The sequence below is a fragment of the Patiria miniata genome, unplaced genomic scaffold (genome assembly GCF_015706575.1).
Source record: "Patiria miniata isolate m_02_andy unplaced genomic scaffold, ASM1570657v1 HiC_scaffold_1, whole genome shotgun sequence".
NCBI lineage: Eukaryota > Metazoa > Echinodermata > Asteroidea > Valvatida > Asterinidae > Patiria > Patiria miniata.
In genome coordinates, this window is record NW_024037047.1 from 1,227,858 (window position 1) to 1,248,692 (window position 20,835).

Genomic DNA, 20,835 nt, shown 5'->3' on the forward strand with positions numbered 1-20,835 from the left:
CGCAGTGCAATGTTTGAAGGGGTTCCCCCAATTCCCAGCCCATTCATATTAGACTTGCTACAAGTCCACCGTGTTTGAGTGTTGCAAACAACGCTTGTAAAGATTCAGTACGCAGTGCAGTGACTTAGACAATACCCTCAGATAATGGTTAATTTGTATAATTATACACAGATTACATTATATAACTATATACATGTTTATTGAAGAACGCTTTTGATAAACCCAATTATACAGCCCTGTACTTTTCCTCATATCGACTTAGTCAAGTTTAATGCAGTTATGCAAAATATGAGGACAAGCACAGATCCTATTATTCTATAGCTCAGTGCTCTAGTCACGTCAGTAGGCAAGGGATTCGATCCACCATGGTCTGACCACCGTGCACATTGAGCACCATGGTTTGACCACCGTGCACATAGAAACATAATAATACTTTCTCTGATGTTGCAAAAGCCCTTCAAGTTTCATGCATTTTGTAGCAGACATCGTTCAACTGAGCTGTGTAAATTGTTCAACACGAACAACCCTGTTATCTTCAACCGAAGAACTACAAGTACACTACTCGCGATCCGAGTGCACAGAACTGCTGATAGTGATACTGGAGCAGCAGCCACCTGAGGTCACAGGTTTCGGTCTGAAGCGCGTGCCACACTCAATGTCCTGCTGACAATGGCATCCGGAGGATCTGACGACGGTAAGTGCACGATATACACTATTATCAGGGAAATGATCGCAGGCCAACTTTTAGTGTTCACTCAAATTCTCGATTTATCAGTTTTAGAGGGAGATAGGGACATTTTTGGCCCCCAGCTCATTAAATTAACACCACTACCACTATGACTTCGCGCTTCTTTTTCTTTCCTTTTTTCCTCCTTTTTCCCCCCTTTTTTCCCCCTCTTTTTTGCCTTTCCGGGGTCCCTTTTTAGTGTACTTAAGTTAAAGTTTTTAGAAAGACTTGCCATTATATTTTGTATACGATCGTCAATCGTGGACCTTCAAAACAATTGCACGCCTAAAGTAATTCTCAAGGTTTTGCATACATCGCAGTAACTGTTTCCTCTCCATCCACATACCATGGATGAAGTTTCCGAGTTTGCAACAACCGATGGCCGACTTTGTGCAGGAGATAAACCAAGTGTCATTGTTCCTGTCGGCAAGGCAACACCTGCAACTGCCCCAGGTCTGGGTCCTTATTCACAAAGCATCCGTAAATACTTGCGGGCGCGCAACTTCCCCCCAACCCTCACTTAAGCACTTGCGCGTTATTCACGAAGCCCCCTTAAATCTGCGTGTGCCCGTAAACCACCCTTAAATTTGCGGGACCTCCAGACGTCCCGCGAGCACACCACAACTTGCGTGGATCATCTCGATTGTCACAATTAATGGCGGCACTCTTGGCATGTATTTTGGATCTACGAACTGAATCGACGTGCCGGTTCATCTTCCGTGACCGGTTGAACCAACTATAGGATGAGTTAAAAAGAAAGTGACCGAATTTGAAAAATGTGTTCAAAATATTTGGCGCGTTCCATTTTCATGGGCGTCAATCGGTGGGGGACAAGTCCTCCCTCCACTTTTTGTTTTAAGTGGCGGATATCATATCGTTGCCCCCCCCCCCACACTTTCTATCCCCGAATAAAAATTGTAGCCTACATAATGATTCTATAGTAGCTGATTCAATGACTCCAAACTCAAAAAACGATGTTTAAAAGATTATCTTTTGCTCACAAAAGTGGTTTGAGTGCTCAGAAATGTCCTCAGATCGCACCACAGAGCAAGCATCTAGAATCTAAAAATGTTCGGGCCCGCTCCATGGCGTGATAGGTATGTCCTCCCTCCACTTTTGGGAAGCAACTGCCGCCCTTTTTTATGGGACGAAGTACATCTTATGGGATTTTGAGTGTGAACATTTCACTTAAATTGCACAGTCTAATCCTAAGTTATGTCTATTTCAATAATACGATCACAAACTTATTTACCACTCATCACGTGATGCAAACTGAACAACCATTGAGTACAATGAAACGTGGACTTTCCCACCTCCACTGAATGAAGAGCATGGGAAAGGATACAAAAATCCCATCAATATTTAAAAAAAAAATAGAGCTACCTTGTTTCTTATATACTTGAAAGCACACGTTCTGACAGTGGTTTTTGTCTTGAGTTCAGTTATTAAAGGGAACCTGCAAAAGGGTTTGTATGACTTAAATAGATTTAAAACAGCTTTCTTGCCATGTTACTATGACTTTCAACCTTATTTTGTAGTAGTAAAAGCGAGAAATTTCAACATTTCAATTGTTATGCTATTGAACAGTTCCATATTCATGAGCCAAAGCGTGATGTCATTCAAAGCAGAACAAAAGGACATGAGTCATTCGCATTATTGTTAAACCTAAACTGCGAGGGGAATTTCAGGCGACGACTTTCTTTGATCTCATTTGCAATTGGTAAGGCCAAAAAAAAAGTCTCCGGTTTCTGGTATGCGCGCGCGTCGCTGTAGCCATGCGCGTCGGCAAAATGAAAAAGTTTTTTTTCAATGAAAGATGATGTCTCGAAACCGCCAAACTCACTGGTTTGACTGGAATCCTGCTGCTGCACATTTTTAACGTGTTCTTAGATGAGTTATGGTCGAGAATAAACTTTATGTGGCCTCTCTGGACTCCCAATCCCATATTGGTCTATTTGTACTAAGTTTAGTCGGGCACCATTTGCAGTCATCAGCCGACATTTGAAGCAAAAAAGTCGGGTAAAAAAACAAAGCCGCGTCGCCGCACCACTTTTTGGGCAAGCTCCATACCAGAAACCGGAGACTTTTTTGGCCTTACATGCGATTGATTTGATGAAAGGATTTGCTAACAATTGAAAAACTACCACTTTCTTGTCACTTCCAACGAAAACAAGTATTATGATCTTGTATGTATTGTTGCGACACATAATAATGTGCAAGAGAACAAGATGAGCTGAATTTCCACTGCAAGTTTCCTTTAAAGTCTTGTTGGCATTTTAAAGTTTGTCTGTAATACGATTCTCACTAAACTCAATAGCTTCCAATGACATTCAAGGCAGCTATAAAAATGGGCTACGTTTGTAACACATGTATAACTTCTGAAAGCATTGGTACATTTTAGTGATTCATTTTTTTTTTTAATGAGTGGAAGAACATGCTCTTCAAGACATGCTTGATTGGTGTTGATTGTTTGCTAAGAAAACAAACACAATTTAATCTTTAATCGACTCTACGAGCAAGAACTCTGAAATGGGATAAAATTTCTTGGCATTTGTTTTTTTTTTATGTTCAACCAATTAGTTGCGGGTGCCCGCAACATGCGGTTCCACTAAGTGAACTCTAAGGGTGCTTCGTGAATACAACTTAACGCAAGTCTTACGTGCCCTTAACATCCACTTACGGGTCCCTCACTCGATTACTCAAAGAAAATGCCAGTGCTATTCTCAGTCTCAAGGCCCTTTTATATTCGTGTCCAGGCTGGGTGCTTATTCACAAAGCACCCGTAAATGTTTGCGTTGCGGGGCCACATTTATGGGGCTAGCCCTGCCACTGCCCCAGGCCTGGACAACAATATAAAAGGGCCTTGAGACTGAGAATAGCACTGGCATTTTCTTTGAGTGAGTGAGGGGCCAGAGACATCACATTGGCCTGCATGGACAGGGGACAGATTGACCTTGACGGGGTTTGTTCGTACGCCCCGCCCTGCAAACGGGTCGCATGGGCAACCTCGTCCCCATGGTGTCGAGCAGTACGCGCCCACCACTACCTGCTCTCTCACCCTGGTATTGTATCATTTGCATGTGCAACCAATCAGAGCGTGAATTCATCAGTATCCCAGCGTCCTGTCAGGGCGGGGGTACTTGGGAATTGACGAGGCAGCATTTTCCTATTTACATAATTATCTGTCCCCTGCCCTCCACCAGAAGGGGGGGGGGGCAGAATTATATACGCACGTCATATATCGACATTTGTCATCGACATTTGCGCTTGAGTACCCAATTGTTGGTAGATACGTGCGCTTTATAAGACTCCGTTATTATATCAGTAATTATTTTCTAAATTTATGTAGGTGAGAAGAAATTCCCGCCTGACTGCCCCAAAATCGAAAATTACTTTCACATTGGAAATTTCAAAGGCCTCTTAACCATCGGAACAAGCTCTGGGAACACAATCAACTACGGACCAGGTAGTAATAAGTTCATACAAGGATTTTTTTAAAGAAGGTTTTATTCACACGAAATATAACACCCGATTCGGGCAATTCACAATGCAGTGCGCCACCAAGAGTTTGCCAGGGAGAGCCATTTTGTCTAGTGTATTGTGGGAGATGGTTGACAAATTTAAAGTCAAGCGCGGGTCATTTGAAATTGTTCGGTTTTTTTTTTGTCATCATTCGAGTAGGCCTATCTATCTGTTTGGCCTTTTCTTTTCTTTTTATCACTGGCGTATTGGTGTTTTGTGTTTGTAAGACGACCGTCGGTATGCCCCAATCGATAACAACTTTCAAGTTTTCTACTGCATGACATTCATTCAAATAGGCCATTGTCCGACCGTAAACTTGAAAAATTGACCCTCCATGACGAACTCTTGGTGGTGCATTGTGTTGTAAATCGCCCGAATTAAGACGTGTCGTGTATAGTTTATTATTGCCCCCACCTGTATAGCAGTTAAATGTATTGGTAAATAAATAGGCTTGTGACGATGACATCCAAACGGTCATGATGACTGCACTCGGAAAAGTCCCGGATCGGACTTGACCAGGATCAATTTGGGTTCTTTTTGGGCCTCACACTTTCCAGGTCACAATAACCCTGAGGACGAGTAAACAGTTAAAATGTCATATTTACCGGGGACATTGTCATTTTACCACCCAGGAAAATTGTCTTTTTGACCCGGAAAAATGTCCTGTGGACCCTGAAAAGACGGGTCAAATCTGTAGGCCTATGACCCGGAACTTTTTTGGAGTGTGAATTGAAGCAGCTACCAAATTAGAATTCCTGTCTCAAAGCGATGAAACAGGCCCCTCTATTCAACTCAAGGACCTTGTCCCTTTATTGTCACCAAATGAAAGTCGTCTTGATTCATAAACTATGTGATTTTTGGACTGCTTTTTACAGTGTTGTTAATGTGTGCAATAAATGACTTGTCAAACAGAGGTGCGTATCAAGCTTGAAGGGCCGCCAGAGTTGATTCTTCGGATGGTCAGCATGATAGACGAAAAGGGGAGAACTCGTCGATTACGATGAGGGAACTCCAACAAAACTGCGATTGCAACGTCCTCCGCATCCGCAAAGGATGCGTGGAGCTCACCCTGCGGGTCGGGAGCCAGAAAGGCCTGGAGAAACTCCTGGCCATGTGCTATAGCGGAGATCTCAAGCAGCTCCTGGGCAGAGAGTTCCCGGTCAATGGTCTGAGGGTGGTCGAGGAAGACATCGTACAGGCGCGCAGATTCTTTGAGGAGGAAAAGGGTTCGTGTAGATCATCACAAAAAAAACTGTTTAAGTAACTCCAACAATTAGATCCCTCTCGTCTTTTTTTTCAAACTGGCCTACCTTTTTGATAAGTCAATGGTAGCGGGGCGGGTTCAGGTTCAGGTTAGCAGGCGTTTGCTGAGATGTTTTGACGCTCCTATATTTTTTTGCGGCCTAAGATGGAGTTAAGACTCTAAGCAGCTCCTGTTGATCTGGACGACGGGGTTGACAGTATCGAAAAAAATGCCACCACCCTTTACCTGCCTTGTTTTAAATACTTCTTAGAAACATAATGTTCTGCAACAAAAATGCACTTCTTTTAACATCAAACAAACATGTCCAAGCTTTACTGAACCACTGCACTGAGGGCGCTGTTGCTGTGATGTCATATTTCAGGAAGACACTGTATATTTTAGGTGTTTTCTGTTCAAATTGTGAACCCAAAATTGTGCTCATTGAAAACATTTGTGAGAAAAGTTTGCTCATTGGTATACTGATACAACAACGAATCGTTTGAGAAAAGAAATATCCAAAATTCTGGCAACGTTTTTATGCTGAAACTAGTTGTAACATTGAGGTTTCTGCCAGAAGTGATATACTTTTGGTCATGAATATGGAAATTTGAATAAGCCTAAAAAAAACCCAAAGCCCAAAATTCATTTGAAAATGGCAAAATGTAAATTGAAAATAACGTTAAATGGGACACCAATGTCCATTTTCAAGGACTGCATAAAAAAATTGTTGCCCCTCTTTTTTTCAGGTAAAATTAAGAATGAGCTGAGAAAGAAGGTGCAAGAATTCGAAGATGCAGCTGGTGAGTATGTTCGTCGCCGGGTGAAGACGCTCAAGTTACTCAGGGATTTAGTGGAGTACATAACTCGACGCCAGAGACAAGCTCAAGCAGCTGCGGTAAGATTCGACGTGTGTTTTGTTTTTCTGTTATTTTTTTTATGAACTTTTCATTTAAGCCAAGGCCAAGTTCGGTCAAGGACCATTAGTCGACTTGTGGTTGATTTGTCAACCATCGTTGACTAGATAGAGTTCGGGCTAACTTTTGTCGAACTATGACCAATGGTCAACCATAGTTCTTGCAAGAACTTGCCCCAAGATTGGCATACTATGGCACAGCCGCTTGCACAGTAAGCATCTATGATAGTGATCCTCAGACTATTGAAAGAATGTATAATGATATGCGAGCAGAAACAAATGCGTCTAGACCTCCAGATTCAGACCATTCAGCGGGCGCCTTCTATCAGGTCTTCGGTGAACCGTTGTTGTATTTAAAAAAAAAACACATGGCAGCCAGTTCACCAACAACAGCTTAGGCCGAATTTCTGCTCGCAATGACGTCACAATTTCTAAAGTGGACTCCGGTTGGCTGGCGCGCGGGGTCGCATTAAATTTGCGGCACATCAGAATAGGAGATTACCCAAATAATTGTCAAAGTACGATAAAGTGCCAAGACCTAAAATAAACATCGTAAACAGTGAACAAACTCGTATAAAAAGGTATAGCTTTAATTGTTTGTCTGCTGAATACCAATTGGGAAGAATATCCCAGTGCCTTTTGGTGTGAAATTTTAATTCATCTTCCTTTTGTTTTAAAATCGCAAGGCGCATTGGTCTACTCCCTTTGTGATTTTTTTGTACAATTTATATTTCTGTGCATAGGCGGTCGGGGGAGTCGGCGCTGGATTAGCTTTGTTCACATTCGGCGCTTCGTATCTTCTATCAGCTGCTGCGTCAGGTGCCGTGGTCGGGATTGTGGCTATCATCGTCCAAGCGGTCACCGCCAAAATATCCACAGATGAAGCGAAGATGATCATGGCCAAAGACAAAGAAGCATGCGACAGAGTCCAGGAGACTCTGGAAAAGGTTGATTTAAAATTGAGGGAGTGGGAGGGCAAAGAAGAAGGGAAACTGATTGGTTCCATTGACGATTTGGTCAGGGTGGATAAGGTGAATCTGAAAAAGGGGGAGGACGCAATCGAGAAGATTGAGGGCAAAGGCCGCGGGGAATTCATCCAGTTCGTGGTCCTTACAGTAAATCTAGATAGGATCATAGTGTGCATACTGGACATGTTCACTGGAGATATCTCCAGATTGGCCAAAGCAATTCAAGAGATTGCTGATAAACTGGCCTGTCCGAAAGAGGCGTCAATGAGGGAACTTGTCTCGAAAATTAAAACACGGTTCCAACTTGACAACAACTAACAATTTATTGAATCAAGTCGAGCGACAAGTTGTACCTTCGAACGTCTTCGTACATTTTATGTAAGAAATGGTTCTCATCATACAATTTGGTAGGAGCGGATCCATACATCGGACAGGAAGGGCGATATAAAAATGTAGTCGTGTTGTGAAGTTATAATGACAATGTTTGCCTCAAAAATATCCGAGTTGTTGACTATGGATATCACGCGGTGATGCAGTCTAAAAATACTGTGTCAGTAAATTCCAGGTCATACTTGAACATGTCACTTGTCTGGATCAAAATAACACTTCTGATCAAAATGACCGGAAAATGACCAGGACAAGTGTCATTTTGACCCGGAAATGTGTCATTTAGTTGGACCCAGAGAAGGGTCATTTTGACCTGGAGAAGGGTCATTTTGACCTGGAGAAGTGTCATTTTGACCCGGAGACGAATCATTTAATTTGAACTTAAGAAGTGTCATTTTGACCCAGAGACTCGTCGTTTAATTTTACTCGGAGAAGTGTCATTTTGACCAAGGGGAGTGTCATTTTGACCCGGAGGCGCGTCATTTTGTTTGACTCAGAGAAGTGTCGTTTCGACCCGAAGAAGTGTCATTTAATTTGACTCGGAGAAGTGTCGTTTTGACCTGGAAAAGTTTCATTTAATTTGACTCAGAGAAGTGTCGTTTCGACCCGAAAAAAATGTCATTTAATTTGACTTGGAGAAGTGTCATTTTGACCCGGAAAATTGCCAGGGTCAACCGTCAAATATGACCGTTCCGGGTCGGATTTGATCCTAGAATTTCTAGAGTGTACACCGCGGTACCTAGCCTTTGCCCGATAAACCTTCTCCAAAGCAAGTTTTCATTTTGTCTTAAACTCGGTCACATAAAATATATTGGTGGCTTTTAAAAATATTATTTGTTACATTTCTTTACCCAGGGTGTGCCCAAACAATTAAAAACTGGTTTCCATTGGGGCCCTGCATACATACCAATATTTATACACACATGTACACATACAATACATTACAAATACAATATATCACATGTGAATTAAAATAAAAGCATATTAGATTACTGCATGATTGTAAAGCAACTATATTATAAATAATTGAAATTAAGAATTGAGTTCGACGATGTTCTGGGACGAAAAAAATGTGTCGTTTTGAGGATTTTTGTGTGATGTAAGTGTAAAAATAACCGAGGAAAATTCATAATAACAAAATGTATAACAATGTAGAGGTGTATATGCTAAAGACACGCCCTTCTGGCACTACTTTACTTAAATGAGATTTTAAGTGAGGTTTCACCGTTTCAGTTAGTTTGCGTTCTCAATTTTTAGTCTTCCTCCAAATTGTATAGCGTATTCTTAATTGGAGATTATTAATTTTTTTTCCATAAGTAGATTAGTTAATTTTCGTAGTCGCCATTATACGTCACATCATGGCTGACAGAATGTGTTGTATGTATACCTGATCAAGAGATTTTAAAAAGTTAGCATTTGTAATATACCTAATTATACGTCAATTCAGTGTCGTTATGTTGTGTGCGTGGGTACTGCAATGGACCGATCCAGTAAGCCCCTCCCACTGCGCACGTGGGCAAAATAACACGTGCTCCAATCCAATGCCACACCGCATTTTCCTGCCGCGCGCATCATACGCGCGTGCACGCATGTCGGACTTTTGTGCACGCATCATGTCGGACATAAATCACAGATCAGAAAAAAGTTCAGTGTTCTCTCAACAATACCAAAACAAATCCCATAAGGAACTTTAAAACGGTGGTTGCGTTTACAATTCCGTAACTTGAAAAGTACATAAGTGATTTGAATGATTCTTGTACTAAAAGAAAGCTTATGAGTTGGGCTTTCATATCCTAGATTTTGAAAGTGTTACATGCAGAGCTTCACTTAAACAATCGTCCCGACATTTGAGTTTCTTTTTTTTACTCACCCTGTACCCATAAAGGAAAGAGAGGAGCTGGTATACCCTTAATGCCCAGCCAAAGGCCCTCTATATAATAGTATATACACCAATGAGTTCGCCGAGCATCACATGAAATAATAATACTTGCAGAGTTGCAAATGTATTATTCTAAAACATCATGCTCAAAACAAATAGTGAAGCGTGGATTATTTTCTTATTATGGGGTCGTACGCACTATGGTGCCTACAAATTTGCGGGGTTGTTATTAAAAAGGGTCCAGACCCATGGTAAAACTCGTAAAACTTGTTGAAGAGATGCCTTTTTAATCGTACCAGTACCGTAAATAACTTCATTGGTATTTAATCATCCCGTGAAAGGCTTAAGTATAGAGACAAATCGACAAAATCCGAAGCCAGCCAAGTAATTTATGGCGTTGAGATTTTCGTAGTGCACTAATGTCATAAGCGGAACCGTGTACATGTTTTCCACATTTTTATGTTAATGATACTCAGTGCTTTTATATCGTACGAAATTGACGGCTAGTTTGAGCCTTATAACTAACCGATGGGTGTCGCTATGTATACATACGTACTTACGTGCATTGAAAATACATGTACACATAACTGACATTTTAAGGATAGTTTTGTGGATGTTTATATCCTACCTTCAAATGCTCTTTCAGATTAATATCATTTCGTTTAACCCTAAAAGGCCGGGTTATTTTGACCATCTCTTAGCCGGGGGGGGGGGGGGCGCCCCCAATATCTCGGTTATCGAGTGACGAAAAGTTTTGATACTCGGTACATGCATAGAATAACTTATCATAAACATAACCAAGCAATTTCATGACTATAGGTTGAAGGGTTTTGGAATTATGGCTAATAATCATATGCGCGACTGAATGGTGATTCGCCTCTGAATACACTACGTATATGGGAAATTCAGTTTTCACGGTGCGTATACGTAGCGCCGAAAATTTGTCGTTGCGCGGTAACCCGTGGTCCAATTTTTATGTTTTTGGTATGAAAAGATGCGCAAGGCTTGAGACTAAAAAATTAAAACAGCTCTGGTTGCGAAAAATCTTTCTCGAGGCTATCGCGGAAAAGAGGGGCGGGGTGGATTTCGCCCCGGCCCCTTTAGGGTTTAAACGCGTTTTGTGGCCCAATTTGGGGTATTCCAGGACGCAGTGTCCCAGTAACCTGTTGCAAAATTTGTATCGAAAATTTAATATTAAACTCTTCAGTGTTTAGAGTGTGGGTGCCATTTGTTTTTTATTAGTGAAGTTCTGCACGTAGCAATTTTATAATCTAGGATATGAAAGCCCCCTTCATAAGCTCTCTTTTAGTACAAGAATCATACACGTTTCTCATGTACTTTACAAACGCAAACACCGTTTTTAACTTCTGCAGTCCGCGGATCACATAAAAGGTAGGTGTTCTTTCAGCAAAACGAAGACAATTCACATAGGGATATACTGTCGCCGGTCTGTCATGCAAGCTTAAGCAGTGATGCGGTCATAATGGTTATTATCAGTTAAAGGCCGTGCCTTTTGAACAACTAAGCTTCTGGATAGCCTCTTAACCCCTTAAGCACGGGTTATAATGGGGACATTTCTCCACACATAGAGCAAGTGGCCCGCATGACTGCACAGCCTTTGTGTGGTAGCGGGACTGCACAAAAGCAGCAGCTGTGGAACTACCCACTAGCCGTGTGCCACGGCATACCACAGCTGGCAACTGCATTCCAATGAGGATTAGCGGCCGCGGCCATGACCGCTTCCCGGGCCCTTAAATCAGCTTAAGGATTAGAGCTGATTTTCGCTCGTCCTTGAAAGTTGTCTTGGAAAAGAGAGACGCAACTACTCGAAAAGGAAGCATAAATGCAGAAGCGTCTCCATATCGTTTTGACGGGGGGGGGGGGGGATTACGACCCTACTCTAGAGGCGTATGGAGCGTCTTAAAAATCTTTTTTTTTTAAGCACGCCGTCAAAATGCAACCAGGGCATTGCAAAATGCCCCCCATACGCCACTGAAGACGTGAGACAGGTAAACACCTGAAAACTTCAAACACATGAGACAGACAGTGACGTCATCATGTTTGTTGACGCGCATAACATTCGTTTTTATCATACAGTCGACTCTCGTTAGTACAAACTCTGTTAATACAAAATTATAATATAACAAACATAAAACCTTGCTCCCGACTGTGCATGTATGTGCACAGTGAATGGGACTGATGTTCCTCTTAGTACAAAGTTCTGATATAACAAACAATTGATGCTAGAACAAGAAACTGGTAAAAGAATTGTGAGTTTTCGCCCGATACCAAAAAAAAGTCAGTCAAGAAACTTGGATATGTTTAGTACTTTTCGTTTAAATTGGAAAAATAGGCTTGGCTACGTGCATTTGTAAAAGTTGTATCACCGGTATTTGCAATATCTGTCAATCTTGTCAAGCCTCATCAATATTAATAAGGCTCCTATCCATTATGCTGTGCAGTAAAAAATTGCAGAATAGCCTCCTTCGCGAGTTATCAATTAATAAATATCACCCTTTTTGCCAGCTTCCATTGGTCGATACCGAGACCCACGTGAAGTTATGTCGAGTGACACTAATGAACATATACTAATCCGCACTTCGTCATTGTTTCCCCAAAATTAGCCGACCTGAAAACTATGCTCCTGAGCTAGTTCGGTCAGCAAACTAATCCTCGTCAAAATTTACCTCGGAGACAGTTCAAGGTGTAACAAGCATTTGCAGCTACAGATACAGCTGAAATTCGGAATATACTTAGTTGATACAAATGTTCAACTACTAGTGAACTAACAACTTGAGGAGATTCTTAGAAATTGAGATTAATATATAGATTTGGGGACGTTTTCGAATGATTTCTTCCCGACTATAAGGTCAGTTTTACCAGTGACCAGTATTGATGTTTCAGAATCAATGACGGCGATTTTTCACAAACGTGAAGTTTAGAATATCTTCTTCCGTTATAATTTGACCTTTCAATCATACTGAGCATGTTTTTCGAGAAACACAACGCAAAGAAAGCCATGTTTTTTGGAATGCATGAATTTCACTGCTCTGTTATAATGGATTTAGCGTCTATTCGTAATCGAATAAACTTTGTTCAACAAGGGCGACGCTTAGGCCTTTGCAATAACAAGGGCTCAATATTTCTCATTCACAATCACATGTAGGCCCAATGCAACCCCGTCCCCCAGTGCATACAGTGCATACATTGGAAGTTAGGTATAATCTTAAATTTTGGAACTTGCGAAGAGAAATAAAAGCAAGTTATTTTACGATAAATTCCAATCTGCTTCAATTAATAATACAAAGTGTGTAATTAAACCTTCACTAATGTTTAAAGCCGTATTTCAAAAAGAAATGACATTAAAATAAGGCTGCATTGTGCCTGCAAAATAGTCTTGCGCCATCCCATTCAACAGTTAACAATATAATGATATACATTCAGGGAACTCAACAAAAATGGCCGACTTCGTGAATAAGGCTCATAGTGTAATAAAACGTTACGAATTACTAGATTTATGATGAAAGGAAAGAATGCCAAAGCTGATAAAAACGCAGGTGGTTTGGTACAAGAAATTTAGTGGAAGAACGAGCCCCGGAGAATATCAGTGACGATAAGTATATGAATACCTAATGTAAGAATCTAAGGCTGTTGATAGAAAAATCCCAAAACTCATAAAACAAAACTCAAGAAATCCCATTCAAATGCATGGTCGGTTCCTGGTCCAATAGTCGGTTTCTTTACGGCTGCGGTGTAGTCTGTGTCATTACTCCAGGCACACCCCAGTTATGACTGCATCCGAGTCTTCTCCTCCAAGCACGATGTTTTGGATGGTCAACGTAAAAACCTTTCTCTTGTATTTGAACTTCTTGGAGTATGGAAGCAATTCGGACAGATCGGACGCTTGGTTTAAATAAAGAAAACAAAATTAGTATGAAAACTGTGCTAATATTTTTCTGTCAGATAACATCACTTAGCAATGCAAACAAAGGGGAACTTTCAGACTGCGCCTCCTGAGAATACCAAGACAAACCAGTTTTGCCGCCTCCAGAATAAGAATCCCTAGTTCCACACCCCTCAAGAGGACCCTGCTTATACGCCACTGAATTAAGAAATGTGAGCGTAAATTATTAGTTCTTCATTACAAACAAAATACAGGAAAGTTAAAGACTGAGCATGAGCTAGATTTTCACCTGATTTTGTCAGCTTTTCTCGCTCGTATTAGTTCATACACTGATTGACATTTAGTTAATGAGCATACACAGCAAAAAGCATAACATCAATTATTTTGTGGGATCGAGAGCAGAGATAGGGGACGGCAAAAATCCTGGAAGACAGGTTGATCCTCCAATAAGCTTGTGTACTTATGACGTCATACTTTGTTGAAGTGTGTGTTTTGCTTTGATGCTCAGTGGACCGTGAGCCCCACCTGGCTCCATAGGAAAGTGCACATTGTAAACAAAGTGTGGCGCTGTGAACTTACGCCACGTTCTGCGTACCACCAGTGACGCAAAAGTAGGGCATTTGAGTTGGGTAGATACGGATGCAGACCACAAGTAAAATAGGCCCAAAATTGCACCAATAGGCCCTAATTCCACTGCTTTCGGAACTCTCTTGAATAATTTGAGTGTGAAGGCCTAACTTCGGTGCGCAGATTTTCGGCATATGGGTTGGACTTTTTATGAAAACATCACGTTTCTTAGCCCATTTGAGATATGGCCGATACAGTTGAAGGACGCTGTTTGGGTTGGTGTAATACAGAAGACTTTATCGAATAACACCCTCTTATTGTGCCTGCTAAATCTCAAATTTTATGTGCAGCATCGTCAATGGATCATGATTATTCAGCTAGTTCGGTGTTTATTCACAAGAAATTGCTATTATTCACACTATTGCTATCACTCAGTCATGCATGTACATTAAAGCATTTCAACGAACGACTCTCGTTGAGCTGCCACAGTGGCCTAGTGGATAGTGGAGTGAACTACAGCCTGTCTCAAAAAAAAATATGGTACAATCAAAAACGATTTTTTTTTTCAATATTAAATCTCAACATAAGTAAGTCGTTTTGAGCATCACATTAAAGAAAAAAGACCAGGCTCTCCAATACTTTTTGTTTCATCTCATTTGCTTTTGTCAATCCAGAGATAACTCCAGTTTACTGCGGAACACAAAAATCGAGTTTGTTTCTTTTGCCAAGTTGCAACCTTTTGTGAGCTTCAAGACAGCATGGCACAGTACTCGAAACAACTCTGTCCATGCATAAAAGTGGCACAAACAAACACTATTGGAAAGCCCAGTCTTTGTTCTTTAATATTATGTCAAGTAAGAATGACTTATTTTGAAATTTTATATTTAACCAATTTTGAACCAACTTTATCTTTTGACATAAGAGCGGGTTCGCTCGCAGTCCTTTATACCAAAAATTGCTTGTGACAGATGAATGACTTCTTGAGTCATTTGCGTTCATTCGTGTGTTATTCGAGTAATTCCAGTGAAAATTCACATCTTCCTAGTTGAACACAATACGTACGCTTTCATCGATGAGAAAAATGCATTCAAATGAAATCCGCGTTAAACATGCATTGCTAACGTTTAATGGAATGCAACACGTTCTTTGTGTGTTTAATTTAGTTCCGGACAAGGTGGTAACGTTGTGATCAGTGCGGTTTCACTTCTACTGTCACCTTATGGTTGCCGTTACCGTGTGAAAGCGATTGAAAAAAAAAGCCAAGTCTGAAAGAGCGCCCCCATTTGTCAGATATATGAGCTATAGTTTACCTTTCAGTTCTTCGTCGATGAGGATTTCCATGTCATAGTCGTTCTTGTAGTATTCAAGTGAAACATACAACCCACCGATGGGCGAGTAGTCGATAAACACGTCTAAACGTTAGAAACAAATGAGTCGACATCGATACTAGTTCAATGGATATCACACTCTCCCCAAAAAGAATTGTGCTGCATGATTTGCTAATAATGAAAAGAAAACAGAACCCCATTTAAGAATACACCCACCAAGCCGCTTTCCCGTACAGGGTGAGTCAAAAAGAAAGTAATCGAATTTGAAAAATATTTTTCAACATATTTGACTCGCTTAATTTCATTAGAAAATATACAAATAAAATACATCATTTGGCTTTTAACTGTGCAAAGCCTACTATTGTAATGTGCATAGAATACTATTGGCTATTTCATTAAAACTCGGATGTCCGCCACTGATCATTTACCGTTTTACGAATTGAGCACAGAGGGAGTCAAAACGAAAGTGACCCAGATTAATGATTTTTTTTTCTTGAAAAGCAATCGAATTTGATACATATGTTCGTGCACTCATTTGAAAAAGAGAATAATATTTGTACAAATGTATATTATTTTAGAATATTATTTGTATTTAAATGCTCGTGTGTAATCTGTAATTCTCACTCAGCTCAATAGCTACCAATGGCATTTCATGGACAGCAATAACATGGGTTATTTTAGTTATTCAACATTCATAAGTTGTGATAGCACGGATCAATTTCAGTTCTTCTTTTTTTCCAGTGAGTGGAAGAACATCTCTATAAAGACATGCTTGATTGGTGTATCATATTAAATTGCCTACTCATACAAAAACCTTGAATTCAGGTTACTTTCCTTTTGATTCACCCTGCACACCAGTAATTCCTTACCTATATCTTTTCCAATTAGAACAAAACAACCAACATCCCAACACTCGAAATCCTTCTCTTTACCGCAAGCTGAAAAAAAGATGAAAAGTAACCATCAAAATCAGATACGCCCTCAACGGTCACTATATAAACACCTGCCTTCACAGTCCACTAAACTTTGGTATGCAACCTTGTATTAAAATTCCCAAAGACACTGGTGCTAAATGCCCCTACTTCAAACTTCTTTTATAAATACTCAGAACTCTCACAGGTATTAAGCTGCTCAGAAAATGATGATTGACATGTCATCTAGCTTTCATTTTCTTTTCATTTTTCTTGGCGTTGACCATTAACTTTTCGAGATATTCTCACCCACAGAAGACGATCACTATTTTCTAAAGTTGAAAAGTAGCCATCTTTAAAAAACGATCCCTCCACGACATGGCAAAATAGCGCCACTTTCGAGCCCAATTGTATCCAAAATGCTCAGAATTGGAATCCCAAGTCTGGGCCAGAGGTTCATTGCCATGTCTTTTCAATTCCCCAATTTTATGGCTCTCAGAACTCTCTGATATACACTATTTTGAGGGTAAAACTTTTATTCATGAGTTTGGCGAAAGGATTTGGGCCCATTTACCGGTATGCAGCCTCAGCATCTACAACGTGAACTACTACATTAGCAACAGTCGTCAGTCTCCTTATGACTAGCTTGTGGAAACATCGAGTTAAACCAACTGGTTCTTCTTAGAATCATGCAGTTCACAAAGAGATATCATTCAAATGGTGCAAACCTCCGATTCATTGAGCATGCCCATCATCTTCACCCATTCATTGAGCATGTCCATCATCTTCAAATTTCATAAGTACCATGATTAATTGCACACTAGTCCGAAAATTTGGATCTGTTAGTATTGTGTATCAGAGTCCCAAAACTTAAGTAATAGAAAACATGCAATACAAGAAAGTAGACTGACACCTGAAACAACCAGTCCTGTCCAACAACTCTTTAGTACTTCATCAATCAACTGTCAGGTAACTGCGCCAACAGAAATATCAAGGATGTCGGGTACTACATGTAGATCACTATTTCTACACATTCCTCCAAATCAGGCACCAGACTAATCACAATAAATGAAATAGTTAGGCTTTTCAAACAGTTGGACCATGGATAGACATGTACAAGTCTAGTCTTCAGCCTCATTGTGAAATCACTTGAATTCCCGCTCATGTGCAAGCCACTGCCAAATATTGAAGAAAAGTCCCCTTTTAAAGTTGAATACTGAGGTGCTTCCCTTTGTCCAATGAAAATTGGGGAAATTTGCTGGCTAAAAAGTGAGTAAAGTTGGCCTGATCTTCTTTTGCATCGTTTTGAGCACTTAAGGTCCCAGTCTGATTGCACACCTTCACTTTGTAGTAGACCAGCCTAATGTGGAAAAGTTCTCTAGTAAATAACTTCACGGTATTTTTGGGTAATAGCTTCTATGGAATTAGTGTTGAGTTGCGGGCCCTTCCTTCTATTGTCTATGTTGTGACAAACACTATACACTGTAAATGGAGTAACACTTTGCCCCAGCAAGAAATTTCGTCAATACATCCCTTTCTTAAGTTATTCGTTCAAGGTATTGGGCTTTGTATAATGTGCACGCCTCCTATACTATTCATAGCCTGAACGCAAAAGGGACTCATAGCTATGTCACGTGACAGGGAATCGGGCATCGCTGAGAAGATAACAAAAATGCGTGGACGTACGTATTATGTCCTTAGGGGCAATTAAGAAACGTACCGATACCTATTGTATCCCAAAGATGCGCGCATTCACCTTGTCTCCGGATATCTTGAATTAGTCTCGCCAAACCCCAGTTCTGATGAGCTTCAAATTCACCAAGTTGCTTACTGGCACAGTTACCATGTTAAAACCTTATGGAAAATCGTATGCACAATAATAATGCTGTGATATTTAGCCCAGCAATCAAAATCGGGGGAAACAGAGGTGTCCTTAATTGACCTAATTTTTACTAGTGAACGATTGTCTAGCGTGGGGGACTTGAAAATATTGAAGGAAATTCCAAACATTATTGGAAAAAAAATGGAAAGAAAACATTTTTTTGCGGGGGGGGGGGGTATTTTCGATTGAACTTATTCAAGTCTCCCACATTGGCCGACCCTTCGTCTAATTTTATGCCCAGTTTACGGACAGCCAACTGGTTTCCCTTTTTGTTTGCCAAGGCCAAAAAAAAAGTCTCCGGTTTCTGGTTTGCGCGCGCGTCGCCGTAGCCATGCGCGTCGGCAAAATGAAAACTTTTTTTTTCAATGAAAGATGATGTCTCAAAACTGCCAAACTCACTGGTTTGACTGGAATCCTGCTGCTGCACAATTTTAACGTCTTTTTAGATTGGTTTATGGTCGAGAATAAGCTTTATGTGGCCTCTCTGGACTCCCATATATTTGCACTCAGTTTAGTCAAGGACCATTTGCAGTCATCAGCCGACATTTGAAGCAAAACAATCAGGTAAAAAAAAAAAAAAAGCCGCGTCGCCGCACCACTTTTTGGGCAAGCTCCATATTAGACACCGGAGACTTTTTTTAGTTGGACTAAGCTAAATATCGCAATGCTTTCATTGTTCACGCAATTTTCCATAAGGTTTTAATAGGGAATACTGTGCTGGTAAGCAACAAGGTGAATTTAAAGCTCATCAATACTGAGGTTACTATGCCCTACTAACTACTCATTCACTTATATGCTTCAGAAAGTGTTACTTAAGTAAGGGTGAGTAAGTAAATTCTCCAAAAATAAACCTTTCAAAAAAATAAAAAAGAGAATATATACCCAAATATGGGAATAAATATATTATACGGCGGGGCTGAACAATTTATGCAAATTAGGTATAGTTTGGCCAAAACTAAGGGTGGCATCCACCTATATTTTTTTCTACATCCTTTGACTGATTGATCTGGCATGGTTGCCTGCTATAACCACAAAATGCCGTCCAAAGTGTAATATTTCACTTTGGCTGGTCTACTATTCAGATAACCCCGAGGAATATAGTTAACAAGGGGAAATACAAAAGGGTAAAACCCTTTACAGATATGTCATACCTATATAATTACGTCAAAACACATCGTTTTCATGATCATAAACACTCCTGGACGTTTGGCCCCAATATTCAATACTTGCAACGCATTTAAAAGTCTCAATCCAAAAGAAATCTTGGAAAGAATGTTGCAACCTGTCGCCACTTTGGTGATTGCGTACAAAGTTTTTGGAGGGCTAAGACACATTTCTAAGTACATGAAGTATTTTCTAAATGCAGTCCCGGAATCATGTGTTATCATCACTTTTGCAATGACTGCCCTTCATTGAGATAATAATGAAGAAAAGAGCGGCGTCAGGTTGCACCATTCTTTCCAAAATCTGTAGGCTAATAACCTACCTGGCTTGAGAGCACCTCGTTTGTTGTCTAGAAGGCGGGAGACCAGCTCATCCATCAGTTTGCTCTCATCGTTACGCTTTTGCTGATCGGACACGAAATCGAGATATGTGCACAATCAATCAACATATTGTGTAGTTTAATTTAGTCACAACATGTAGATTGGAGGAAGTTAAAACTCACGGACTAGTGTTTACAAAAATTGAGCGTACATGGAACCAAGCAACAACATGCAGTGGGATTAATTATCATCTGTCTCCGAAACCTCAGATCAGCGGCAGTTGCAAAGACAGACAAAACGGAATCTAATATACACTTTAATATGTGCAAGCAAGGTTGCACCCGCCCTACACTTTATTATCTGTATTTCTTTTGAACAGTGTGAATGCGTATACTTCCAGTGCAGGGCAAATGAAGCAGGCAAATTAAGGGAAACTTGCATGGCTTACTATCCTTTCTGGTTTACTGTATTATTGTATGTGTATTTATTGGGAATACAATTGTGTTAATGTAATTGTTAATTAATTTTAATGGTGATCCGTACTCGACAAGCAGTTGCTTTTTGGAGACTCCATCCACATTTACTTTTCATTTCGTATGATTATACATGTATTGCATAGACACCAAACAATGTGGAAGATGAACAGTGAATGAAACTTACTTCTGGAAACTCGTCGAAGGTGCGACGCTCCGGCCAGGCAAGGGCGACCTGGAAGACCAAGAGGCCTAGAAACACGAAGACGGGAACAGATCGCATCATCATCTTCATCAAGCAGTCAAGACAATCTACAGAAGGGACGAGTAGCTAACTTCACAGTGACGACTGCGTGCACCAACTGATGTACAGCACACTGTAGCTGCAGCTTATAAAACACCTTTCAATGCCAAATTGTGGTCCTTTTTTAACTTTTACACAGACACAATGGTCCGCTGTTAAGAAGTCGTGGATTTATTACGGATGACCAAATCGTTCTTCTTTGTTGATGGCTTCAAATTAAAGCCTCTTTCTTGCGCCAACTCTATTCGACGCTGGTAAAAGCATTGTGACAGGCAGACGACCTCAAGTTCCCATACAATAGCGATTTAATGCTTGTTTTTGTTACCCGTCAAAATGGAACTAG

At 40.5% G+C, this 20,835-nt stretch overlaps 1 protein-coding gene and 1 pseudogene across 1 annotated transcript; one reads left to right on the plus strand and one right to left on the minus strand.

The window, feature by feature from the left end:
- Window positions 1–352: 352 nt before the first annotated feature.
- On the plus strand, window positions 353–8,635 carry LOC119735998 (annotated as a pseudogene).
- Window positions 8,636–12,442: 3,807 nt separating this feature from the next.
- Window positions 12,443–20,625, minus strand: LOC119736084. Its single transcript, XM_038210127.1, has 5 exons — window positions 20,376–20,625; window positions 19,718–19,799; window positions 16,308–16,376; window positions 15,421–15,522; window positions 12,443–13,542 (listed from the first exon to the last, which is right to left on the minus strand). Exons 1-5 carry the CDS (start codon window positions 20,481–20,483, stop codon window positions 13,406–13,408), a joined length of 498 nt encoding a protein of 165 aa, XP_038066055.1. The 5' UTR covers window positions 20,484–20,625; the 3' UTR covers window positions 12,443–13,405.
- Between the last annotated feature and the right edge of the window lie 210 nt (window positions 20,626–20,835).

Excerpts from the sequence above, each read along its gene's own strand:
- LOC119736084 (XM_038210127.1), bottom strand. The coding sequence starts at position 20,483 with ATGAAGATGATGATGCGATCTGTTCCCGTCTTCGTGTTTCTAGGCCTC. Across the intron at positions 19,800-20,375 it reads CCTTCGACGAGTTTCCAGAA|CAAAAGCGTAACGATGAGAG; the intron begins GTAAGTTTCATT and ends GTGTCCGATCAG. Across the intron at positions 13,543-15,420 it reads CATCGACGAAGAACTGAAAG|CGTCCGATCTGTCCGAATTG; the intron begins GTAAACTATAGC and ends ATTTAAACCAAG.